Source organism: Magallana gigas, chromosome 3 (genome assembly GCF_963853765.1).
Source record: "Magallana gigas chromosome 3, xbMagGiga1.1, whole genome shotgun sequence".
Lineage (NCBI taxonomy): Eukaryota > Metazoa > Mollusca > Bivalvia > Ostreida > Ostreidae > Magallana > Magallana gigas.
Window position 1 is genome coordinate 56,068,830 of NC_088855.1, and position 12,463 is coordinate 56,081,292.

General features: G+C 34.2%; 1 protein-coding gene and 1 long non-coding RNA gene across 5 annotated transcripts; one reads left to right on the forward strand and one right to left on the reverse strand.

The window, feature by feature from the left end:
* Positions 1-25: 25 nt before the first annotated feature.
* On the forward strand, positions 26-4,906 carry LOC105326216 (uncharacterized). 4 transcript variants are annotated; one of them, XM_066080503.1, is made up of 7 exons: positions 90-248; positions 587-725; positions 1,408-1,464; positions 3,224-3,361; positions 3,628-3,817; positions 4,044-4,274; positions 4,402-4,906. In XM_066080503.1, the coding sequence occupies exons 3-7, from the start codon at positions 1,432-1,434 to the stop codon at positions 4,491-4,493; spliced, it is 684 nt and encodes a 227-aa protein (XP_065936575.1). In that variant the 5' UTR covers positions 90-248; positions 587-725; positions 1,408-1,431; the 3' UTR covers positions 4,494-4,906. The 4 variants fall into 4 exon arrangements, with proteins under 4 accessions (XP_034338272.2, XP_034338275.2, XP_065936575.1 ...); XM_034482381.2 differs by lacking the exon at positions 587-725 and having other exon boundaries at positions 26-248; XM_034482384.2 differs by lacking the exon at positions 587-725 and having other exon boundaries at positions 40-135.
* LOC117692907 (uncharacterized) lies at positions 4,732-6,607 on the reverse strand. Its single transcript, XR_004604192.2, has 2 exons — positions 5,466-6,607; positions 4,732-5,096 (listed from the first exon to the last, which is right to left on the reverse strand). It is a non-coding gene; the product is annotated as an uncharacterized lncRNA (long non-coding RNA).
* Between the last annotated feature and the right edge of the window lie 5,856 nt (positions 6,608-12,463).

Consider the following 12,463-nt stretch of genomic DNA (forward strand, 5'->3'; position numbering starts at 1 on the left):
TGTGGTGGTAGTGAATGCTGGGACATTTAAATATTATTTCGCAGTGTTGACGGTATCGACGCCTTGCTCCCGCCACTAGATGGCAGAGTTTCCACCGGCCCCCTGATATTATCTGTGAGGTGTCTATCTGTTCAGGTGAGACACAGGTTCTTGTTTTCTGGGATACAGTTGTTGACCCGTGTCCCCAAAAACGAAACTTCGGCAGGTAAAAACAGCGGGACAGAAATCGGATATTCGCCTTCTCCAGCGTGAGTAGTAAACAATACCAAGGTGTAAAAACTTTTTTTTTACTCAGATAAATCTCGGTAAACAATACTTGTTTATAAAGTGCCAATCTGTGATTTAAAATATATCGAGCCTTAGCAACAAAACATTTAAAATTCGATACAGAAATTGATAAGCCGGTTTGGGTATCATGACCAATGTTTTTCCAAGCGATTACCATTACTTAATGCAATTAGAGATGAATATGAATGAGCGTTTGTTTTCATTCGAGTAAATATTCGTGTTCAAACACGAACAATGGCCATTTAATATTAGTTTATGGAATTGAAAACAAGAGGAAAATAATAGATATGTATAACAGGTTGGGAAATGATCGCTAGATAGTTGTGACAGTCTGTGAGCGGGTCTAGTGTAACAAGGGTTCTGCTGACCAAAGAACAGCATAGAAGGATAACTGGAATCTTTTTGATTTTTATTGGATATTCAGATGTTGTGAAAAGGTAATATTTGCTCATCTATACACACCTAGCTTGTCTATTGTAGTAGAACGGATTCCGTTTGATACGGGAATTAAATGGATTTATAGTGGTTATATTTTTTCTTTTGCCAAAATGAGACGGCCAACTATTCACCTGTTCCTTTCTCAAATGAAAGGCAGAAGTTTATTATGCTCAAATTTCAGGTTTATTTACTCAGATTGTAAAAAGATTTGTTTCCAACCAAACATATCCTCAGAGCGAAGGGTGAAGAGTTTGATTTTACGTTTCCTGCATGCTTACATGCATGCAAATCAAAGGTTTATCGGTTTCCATTTATGCACAACGCAGAAAGTAGAAAAAAACAACGATTAGAATATCACTCCTGATTGAGCAGCAAATTCACCTACAAGCGACAATTAAAGCGTCGATTTTGCTCCACCAATCCCAGAAAACTAATTGACTTTTTATGGATGAATTTCCCCGACGCACCATCACTATGGAAACACCCCAAAGATGGCGACATTGTTGCTTTCTCTGACTCCTTAGTCCACAAAAACCACTATAAAAGGGATCTGTATGAATTTGTATAACGTACGTTTTAAAAGTCAGTGTGAGCGCGGATTTGGAAGGATAAGGGGACCAGATTATTGACTGAGGTTCGCACTGAGGGTGCCACATTGATCCGATTTATTTTCTTTTCCAGAATTGCATTTAGTGACGATACAATATGGACAAGAAGAAGGACCCACAGGATTTCAAGGTAATTCATTGTACCGTCGTCGCCGGATGCATTACTGTTGAGACCTTTATATGAAATGTATTGCTGTCCCAGCAGCAGGTCTGAAATATTGACGTGTAGTAGAAATCTGCTTTCGCTGCAGCAAAGCCGTTTTCAAATTAGCACAAGGTCCAAGGTTGTTCATTCGATTCAGTCTTGTAGCAGTGTGTTGTCATGTTGTAAATTTTGAATTTACTGGGTGGGTGTAAATACAAAATTTACCACATGACAACAACATTTACAACATGACAGTGTTACCTATTTGTACGAAGGAAGCTAACTTGTTTGTTTCTACCCTAAACTCTTCCCTAGATTTGAGAGACCTATAGCTGTGAACTGAAATAAGATAAGTAGAAATTTAATTCTAACCCCGAGACCCGTGCTTGTTATATTTTTCCTAAACAAAGCTGTTCTAGAAGTTGTTGTGTATATATAGTATCATTGAATTACGATTACGTCCATGATATAACGGAGCCTTTATCAATTTTACACGTTTTGAGAGTTTGACAGAGATATTTAGAGCAGAGGTCTTCAGGTCTGAAATTTTACTGCTTTTAATTGCAATGTTTTAGATCAAATCAATGTATACTTCCTGTAGTATATAGATAATAATATTAATAGCATGAACAAACCGCGTCATTGCACTAACGTAACGCTTTGTAAACGTCTCTGTTGTCAGGATGATATACAAGGGGTATTAACGCTACAGATATTTGTTCAAATAAATGTAAATTTTTCTTTTTCAAGGGCCCACGAATTATGTAGGTCGGGTCAATGTTTTCTATCGTTAGTATCGATTGATTTACACGAATATGTTATTTATTCGAAGAAAATAAAATAATGATTGAAAACAATAGCGTTAGAAACACAAAATTTATATTTCAATTTATCGGATCCTTTAATGAATTTTTGTTGAAAAATCAATCTGCTTTTGATATTCATTCGATACGTGTATATAAGTTTCTTCACGGAATATTGAGAGAAACATTTACAGTAACAAAGCAGAAAAAAGCGAAACCGAAAGGTTGCATTTTTTTGCCAGAACGAAAATCGTAAAAAAAAACGAGAGACAGCTTTGATGGCCAAAGATTTAAAGATAATCCTAATAGTGATATCTTAATTTAGATACATTTAAAAAAAAATCAAAGATCGATTTTTTAATGAAACACTAGGTAGACAAATTCATTAAATATTCATCAAATAATTATATATATTCAATATTCAACTCTAGCAGATATAAGTTTCATAATCAGATTGTATGCTTCTTTATTTTTTTCATTATTTAGAGTCAAATTATTCCAAGGTGATTTATTTATATCAAAGAAACTTTTTTTTTTTTTAAAGAAAACGATTTTGTGTCACCTGCCCTATAAACAATTTCGTATCCATAGTTGCCAATATACTCTTTCTCGCCGACACCAAAATTTCATATCTTAGTTCTCAACTCAAATCCTTTAAAGAAAAGAGCATAACAAGGTCAATACTCAGTTTTGAGGCTGAGAATTGACTTCTAAAAAATTGGCGTCGGCAAGACCAGATCTTTAATTATAAATCTGTCAAAGTTTAATATTGCATATAAATGTATGTTGAAAAGATAGGGATAAATCGTCTCCTTGTATATGGTCAACTTTGTTACAGAAATAATCCTATATCCCTTATACTAGTATGTGCATATTGGTTTTATATTTTAGACATGAATTGTACCCGATCTTAACTGTTATAACTATTTCCCGACATTTAGATCATCCCCAGCAGTGAGGCTGTGTATATGATAATCAGGTTCCGGGATGAAATGGAAACCAGGATTAGGAACGCCCTAGCCATTTCCAAACGAGCCGTGGAGAATTACCACGGAAAGATCATCGGAATATCCGGGGAAGTAAGTCAGATATAGCACCACCTCGGGAACACTAATAGTCAGTGCCTCAAATATCTGAGAAATCAATAGAAATTTTTTTTTGGGTTACTAAAACAAAATTTAAACAAGATACACAACCTGTCAGAAAGCAACAATTCAATACAACATCGGTATTTGGTAAAACTGTGCTGGTGATATTGAACGCATTACTTGTACCATGGCTCTGTTACTAAATTTTTAAAATCCCACCTTTTGTAGATATGTACAATACCTTGACCTACTTTCAGGTGAACGTGTACGAGGAGGACCTGACTAAGTGGCCGGCTGACCGCCGCATCCTCATCATCTACTTCTCGGACCAGGCTAACGCGGTCAGGTGGCTCAACAGTGACAAGTACTTCAAGAACGATGACTTCCCCCAGCCCAGCGACACCCTGCAGATCTTCCTTATCCCCGTCCACTACACGGCGGACAAAGGTACTGTTCACTGACCTATCTCACAACTATATACTTTATATCTAGCAGCAACTCACTATTATTCCTCTTGATCTGCCCAACTAAGTCAACGTTTGAGAATACAGTTGCATCAAGAAAACGTTGAAACGTTTAGGGTATGGTAAAAAGCTTGGATTTAAATAACGATACGTACACCAAAAACTCTACAAAATGCCAGTAGTTAACAGTTGTATCGAATGTTTTACAGCAAATTACACATTTCATCTACAAGAGCTGGGAAATTGCAAGAACTGGGATAAATTGAATGACGGTTACGTAAAGAACGCGGCCAAATGTATGGATGGCTTCAAGGTCCAGCACGGAGCAGCTTACACGACGGACGCCGAGGGACTCCGATGTTCCTTCGTCCGGAAGGGAAACCTCGTGGTTCTACATAGGTTCCAGTCCATAGACCACTTCGAAAGCTTTTATTATTCAAGTGAGTTCTAGTGCGATCTGTTTTTTTTTGTTAATAACGGGATTTCATTTATTTTGTGCCATTTTCTGGCAGTTAGAGCAATGAATGGCTGACCTTTGTCTTATGCTTAATCTTTTTGTTTTGATAGAGGCCTATGATACTTTGAAGCAGTTTAGAAGAAGTCTGTGTGATTGCAATTCTGTCGTCTTTACCATTAACCCAGACCTAAGAAATCCGTGAATCCCGGGAATGCAATGACGTCAAAGCAATACGTGTACCCATAATTCCATTCGCCGCTTTTCCGTCCCCAATAGAGATAGCAAGGATATTATAAAACTGGGTTATGTCCCTTTTGATTCTGCTTATTTAAATGGCAGCCTGATTGTTTACTCATCATTCTTTGTTGACTGTGATAGCATGAACGATTCTGTCCTTAATTCCCGTCGCCCGGTACAGAACTGACTGGGGACAGTGGGTGTCTGATACTGACCGTTGTTATATATTTACTGTGTCAGTAATTGTATAAGCTGTAATATTATATATCTGTATAAGCTGTAATATTATATATCTGTTCGATTGATGCTTTATTTCTGTGATAGTCAAAATATCTAATCAAATAAATACAGTAGAAATACTCTGTTGCATAATAATAATTAACTTGTGAGTGTTTTCATATTGAATGTTCACCACATGAACACACATCTACTGTATTTTTCCTCCCCCTTATATATCAGCACATGTGAACTTTTCTTTTCACCTGGTGTCTGGATTTATCCGTTTGTAAACCATCTTGATAATCACTGAAACAATTCACATCCCAACTTTTTTTTCTATACATCATCTCTGCAAAGGAAACATGAAGTTCGTTAATACAAAAAGTCACACCCTCCTGAAGGTGGAAATGGTTAAAATAACTAACCAAATGAATATATGATTGGTGTCTTTGAGATCTACTTAGGAACCACTGGATCAAAAATGTCAATATTTTTTGTATGCTCAAATCGTAATCGTGGACCAATACACACTGAAATAATTTTGAGTAGAAAAAAATTGTTCTCAATAGTTATAATTCTATAGCTTGTGATTCAACTAGGCAAGCATCTATAGCAGTATTTTAAAAAATGCGAAAATATCATTGCGGTTAGTGGTTGGAGAGCACGATATGCGCTTAAGTTTGAGATCGCTTAATTTTATGCACTTTTAAAATAGTACCTCATATCCCTTCAACCATTTTATTCCCGTAACCATACAAGTGAATCATTAATAGGCTCGATCACTAATTGTCTCAACAATTCCTTGTTAACTATGTCCGATTTTATGCATGTCGACATTGAATGAACTATCCTCACGTAATAAAAACCAAAGCATTGAAATCCTCCATAAGATCTCGCACCTTGTATCAGCACCATGGTTTGATCTATTTATAATATAAGACGGGAGGTAACTCTGTTATCTTTACGCCTGCTCCCCTTACCAACCACCATCAATACAAAACATAACTCCTCTATAGAGAATAGAAATGGTCATTTATTGACAGATGCATTGAATGACAATGAACAAAAGGCACAATATTAAAAACATGTACAAAGTAAAATAAGTTAATACTCCAGCATTTACATGCATTGAACGGTTGAAAACGTTAAAAAAAACTCTGATCTGCAATGAATTCTTTCTGAAATTATAAAATTTTCACGTAGCATGTGCAGACTGCATGGTTCATTTATCGATACATGTACAAGGGGAAATCAAACGATATTAGATAAAGGTTAGAAAAAAATCGACGTTGGCTTAATAATCATTTTACCCTAGATACATCCTTGAGAAATGTGCAAATACTTCCAATGTTTACCCCAATTGTGAGATTTTCAAAATATGAGCATAAGTGGTTTTAAGACTCCAAGTTACACCATAAGAAAGTGCACATTCATATTAACACGTGCTGTAAAGGTTGTATCTTATAGTTGACATATTGGTAGGTAATATTTCATTTTTTTATTACAGGGCTGAGCATTGTGACCACCTATGATTAATTTCCTATCTCACCTTGTAAAAAGGGCAAATCTTAATGTTGATTCATATCAACGATTATAATTCATCCCAACTGTAATTTATACCCATGAACATTTTGTACAATTATTTCCCAAATGCACTTATTACCTACGGTTCCTACAATTAAATATTATTAAATGCAGTGCGATCTTTAATCATTTTTTGAAAACGTTTTATCTTTGGTTTAAATAATAAAAGGGAAAATTTACGCCCAGTTCATTTAATGGTTTTCTTAAATACCGCGACAGAATATATACATAAGAGTTATTCTTCAACTTTTCCAAAAAGTATGAAATGTTACTCACTAACAGATATAAGATTGAGTCAATTTTATTGCAAGAAAAACACCATCATAAACATGTTACTATACGTTAAAAAGAAAAAAAAATCTAAGTACGAAGAAAATATACATTTACATTTTTGACATTTACATTTTTGGGACAATTTAAAAAACAGCGTAAAAAAATAAACACACTCAAACATAAGAATACTCCTTAGCTCACCGCAATAACACTGCATACAGCGAACAGCGGACATCAACTGAAACTAATTCTAGTCTTCACTATTGAAAGTGTTTTTAAAATGTCTAATCCCCCCTCGACAGTGAAAGATGCTTAATAAGACACAAAAATTAATTAAATGGACACTTGTACCATATGTCTATGCACTATTTGCAACCCACCCGAGCCCCAGTAAAGACCCCCGGGCAGATGACGGTGACGTACCCATAGACCATGAGATTTTGTATTTTCAGTTAGGTTTGTTTAGAATAATGAAGAAAGCTCCGTAATTTTTCAACGTGCGTTGCAACAAAGCCCCAGAATAGTTGCAGTCAATATCTTTTTAAAGTCAATCAATGCACACACGGGTTTTTAACTCCCAGTTGATTTGAGGTATAATATGAAGTAAAGCGTGTTTACAATGATTTGTCAGAAGCATTTTCTAAGACACAATTCACACGTATCCTTTCTTGCAATGTTGTAATTCTCACCAGTGGCAATTGACGATTTGATTAGAGGTGTCATAATAACCACAATGCATTCTGAGGATCATTCAGTATTGAAATAAATTTAAAAAGCCCTTTCAACTTTTCAAGTTGTATTGAATAATAGAGTTAATAATGAAGAAGTAATCTTGTTGAAATTTTCAAGGAAAGCAACTTTATTGCCAGACACAAAAAACCCTGTTTGATATTATGTAACCACTTCCAAAATAGAGACGTATGAACTCATTAGAAAATTGTTTCTTCGAATTCGAAATTACAAAATCTAAAAAGTACTTATAGATTTATTTTGAAAATACACAGAGAATGGTTTGGTCTATACAAGAAATGTGTCATTTTTTAAAATAAACTGTTCTCTATTAAAGTTGACCTTTTTGTACTAAAAGCTAACGTGTTTAATCAACAAAAGTCTGAAACTTATGCAAAGTCATCAGATGTTAAATAGACAGTTAAACAAATAACTTCAATTTATCATGCACATCTTTATAACCTTATGAACCTTTATTGGAATTGAAATATACATAAAGATGCATGTTTGATCTGCTATGAAGCTTTTATATTTAATAAACATGACAATATTTGCAATATCTTCTTGAAAATTAATAACAAGGTGCTAACATACTTGAGGGATATTTTTAAGTAGTTAAATGTGATTGATTTACTAAAGAGTAACATAAATCAACTTTAGCGGTAGGATAAATTTAATTTTAAATAATGATTAATAATTTAAAAATGATATCAATCAGCTACTGAACATTAAAATGACCTTTAAGCTTAGGAAACGTTCTTAAAGGCTTAACATTTGAATACCAAAATACATGTACGAATGAAAACTGAAGATAAAAAAAAAACAAAACAAACAACTCATGTTTCGAAAAACATTTAAAAATAACCCCAACATCATTCACTGTATGCATGCTCCAAAGTGTTTCAATGAAACTGTTTGTAATAGTAAACACGAAGTTTGTATTATTTTGCAAGACCATTGCAAACAAAATCAACAAATAACTTTAATTAGGATGTTGGCTCAAGACATGACATCCAGAGGCAAAAATAGTAACGCAAAGTTAAGTTGAAGTATTAAGCCCATTTAATAATGTGCTTAATAAAGTATAAAATATTTCACGTACATGAACTTGAGTTTGTACGAATCTCCATTCAGTAAGAAATATATGTGTTTTTTTGTAGTTAATAGGTAAAACTTTCCATAATGATTATATCAGCGTCAAGGTGGCATACGAATCTGGAAAGGACCTATGGTACATAAATACTCTGAAAAGAAATATAACTTCCCTAAAAACGCTTTTGTGGATTTTGTGACACGTAGGAGTTTTTTAAAGGAGAATTCTTTTCAGAAAGTTAAAAGTTATCCAAAGAAAGGTTAATTTCTAGCATTTTGATCATCACATGCAATACACAAACAATGCACGCCATCCCTTAAGGAAAGTGTTGCAGTGGTTCATAGAACTACTGGTTTGTCAAATATTGCGTCATTTTGAAAGAAACATTTACTACTGAAAGTTCTGTCAGTATTCTTAGTCTTCAGCGTGACAGGGAATCGAATGTAAATACTTCGGTAACCCTTGATTCAAACTTCCTTTCCGAAAAATAGAATTCATCATCAGGTCATTCTTTTCATCATTTAGAAATAGCATTCAGAAGAAATGGCCAGGATGGTATTCATAGCCTTTTATCTGAAAAACAAATAAGGAAAGAGAAATATTTTACAAGATGGAAAAGGTTAAGATATTTTCCCTACTTAATTCATTAAATCCTCAGTCACAAAAGTAGTTTGTTAAATCGCCATTAGGCAGTTGTATAATAAATAATATCAATAAATGCAATCAACATATTTACATGACGTCCTGACATCAACTTTTTAATCACTTTAGGTCAACGGTTACATTCATTACAGATGATTATATTGTTATCATAAGCTTCTTACCGATAGCTCACTATAGATTTTTTGGATTAGCATTCATATTAATCAGAACCTATTACACCCTCCATAAATACAGTGATACAGTGTTACTGGTAGCTAGATTACTCCGAGGGCATGTCAATAAAAAAAAATTCTTATTACGAATTCAGAAAGTTAGAATAGATTGGAGTGAAGTAAGGGACGATTATCCAGTCCTGGTGATCTATCTGGAGTGAAGGTCTACTTCAGTAGAGTAGCCAGGATATGTCAAATGAAATTCTAAGGCACAATTCACACGGATCCTCACTCGTAATGTAATCCTTACCAGTGGCAATTGACGCTTTGATGAGAGGTGGCATAACAACAATGCATTCTGCGGGTCTTTAACTGTTGAGAAGCGAATGTAAACTTTTCCTCCAAGGTTCTTCAAATAGTGCATGAAAATAACAGAGATATTAGTTTAACTCAATTTTACTTCCATTCTTCAGTCAAAGCCACTGAGACACAAAATGTCACAAGAACGTCCATAAAAATATGTTCAGTTTTACATGTACATGTCCATCATTTATGAGTTTCAGTTTGAAATTTCCTCATATTTTGTTATAAATGCATGTTTTATCAGACATGTGTTATTCCTATTTTTAAATATCTCTTACTATTTATCTTAAAATCAATAATAAAACTGAACATCAAACCCGGTACAAATTCTATTCTCTGTAGTTACACGCTGTAAACACTTTTGTTCTTTCTGGTACCATTGCAACACCGTCAACCAGATGTAAATAAAAACATATATCTTACAAAAAAAAAACCCATGTAAATTACTCAACTGTTTATATAATAGACCCTTATTTTTGTTTTCTCGTGGGTTAACAAACCTTGACATTTAAAAAAGTCTTCAGACATACCAGTGAAGTCACTTATATATCAAAACAATATGACTATTTATGGTACATGTAAGTATTTAGACATTTCAAAGACTTTAACACATTGTTTTTATTTGAACCTAACATTGTTTAAAAGGTGTCAAATATGACAAAGTGAACATGATCTGGACACATATTCATTAAGTATGAGTGAACTACAAAGAACATTAAAAAATGAAACATATCGCTGAAATTGAGTTATTCTTTAGCCGATCACGTACAATTCAACTAAGAAAAGACAACTCTTTCTTCCGTCTTAGGACTAAATGGAATACCGACCATGTAGTTATGAAGAACATACCAATTAATGGAAAAACCGCCGTTTAACCAACACAGCCACCAAAGCAAAGGTTGCCCACTAGTAAAACACTGTAACTATATGAACAATGCATAGACCCAACCAAAGGACGATGTATGATCAACTCATTCACCGTACCTCAACAAACATCGACCTTGTATGAATAATATTAGTGAAGATGTGGTTACGGTACCTCTTTTATTAAACTTTTCATGAAATAGAAGACTAACAGTCAATAAAATAAATGTATATTCTAATGACTTCCTGACATTAGCTTTTAAACACACGAGGTTAACTCCAACACACGTGGCACTGTGGTATCATAAGCTGCTTACTGTTAGCCCACTTGGGATTTGCGGATTAGCATTCAACTATGAATGAAAAACTGCTTCTTATAGTTTTAGTTCCATGTTCAAAACTGTACTGTAAAATATACACTTTACATACTCAATAGGTTTACACCTTTTTGATTTTGTTGTAAATCATTTTTTAATAAACTTTCCATATGAATCATTTACTGTCACTCTTGGTAGCTAAACACAGTTTCGTATAAAATCCAGGGGTTTTTTTCCCTGGGGAAAAGCATGATGGGTAGGGATTTTCCTGCTATTTTTATGCGGTATACATGAAAATCAAATTTTTAAACTCTCAGTTGCATTATATAGTGAATTATCTTTCGAATACATGAAAAAAGTATGTAGAAAAATTTTAAAAATGAATTTTGTGAGACTCTAAAATAAAGGGCGGTAACTCCAAAAACATCCCGAATTTACACATGCAGAATTTCATGAATTTTTTAGCGGGTAACGTAGCTCTTTAAAAAGCTGGCGAATGTACCCTGAAAATACTATGAAATGATGCCTAAGGACTTGTTCTTGAAAATGTACAGAAATAAAACTGCCTGGTTTGGTTGCATTCTGCTTTTAGGGGGAGCCTAAAATGCATGGGTGTACTGCATTTAGAGGCATCCTTTTGTCCATTTTCCGCATGTTTTGAGTGCCAAATAAATTCTAGCATTAAGTTACATGTGCATTATTTTTAAATATTTACAAAATTCACGATTTTATCTTTCTATTGATGTATAAATATATACGTAACATATTTTAACAATTTATTTTTATAGGGGTCAGTTTTGCTTGCCCCTCATCTGAAAACGTCCTTATAACGTTACATATAAAACTGTGTTTTGCACCCTTTACGTTGTCATAAAATTAATGAGAGAGAGAGAGAGAGAGAGAGAGAGAGAGAGAGAGAGAGAGAGAGAGAGACGTCCGCCCCCGATTTCCACTGTACATGATGATTACAGTGTAAACTTGCTGACAGTTTCAAGTGATAGTTTTTGTAAAGGTTCTGACATCTTAATCTGTTTGCTTTATTTTTTGTGCACTTACAATGTCAATCTCCTAACAACGGCTGATGGTGATATTTAAAGCGCATCTTAAACTGAAAATCGATTATAAATTACTATTTTTTTTTATAACCGAACATCGATTAAAAGTTATCACAATTTATTACCGAATTTTCCAAAGCTTTCTATATTCAGAATTTTAATAAATAAGTGTGAATTTTAACTATTTGATAACTGATTTTCTATATTTGTAGGTGTTGATATTTTATTGTGGAACAGTTACGTATAAGAGCTCTTCATTTAATGAATGATATTGATGAATGAGTTTGCACTGATTACAATGTACATTCAATAGGTAATCTGATCCTTTAAACAAACGGGTACAAATAGAAAACACCTTCCATTCTATTCTGAATCCTTTTAAAGGCAAAACTGTTATCTGCCTGGACTAAGTACCAGGGATCCAGTCATCGTGTTGACACACAGAGTACGGCGACCTCCCTCGCCGGTAAACGATTACAGCCAAATCTGCCGTGTACAGGAGCCCCACACGGGGTGTTTCTGGAATAAAAAGACCCCGGATCTACACTCCGCTTAACCTTACTCTCACTGCAGAGCAATCGACAGCAAATATTGAATGCTTACACAAAATGTTTGATAAACTG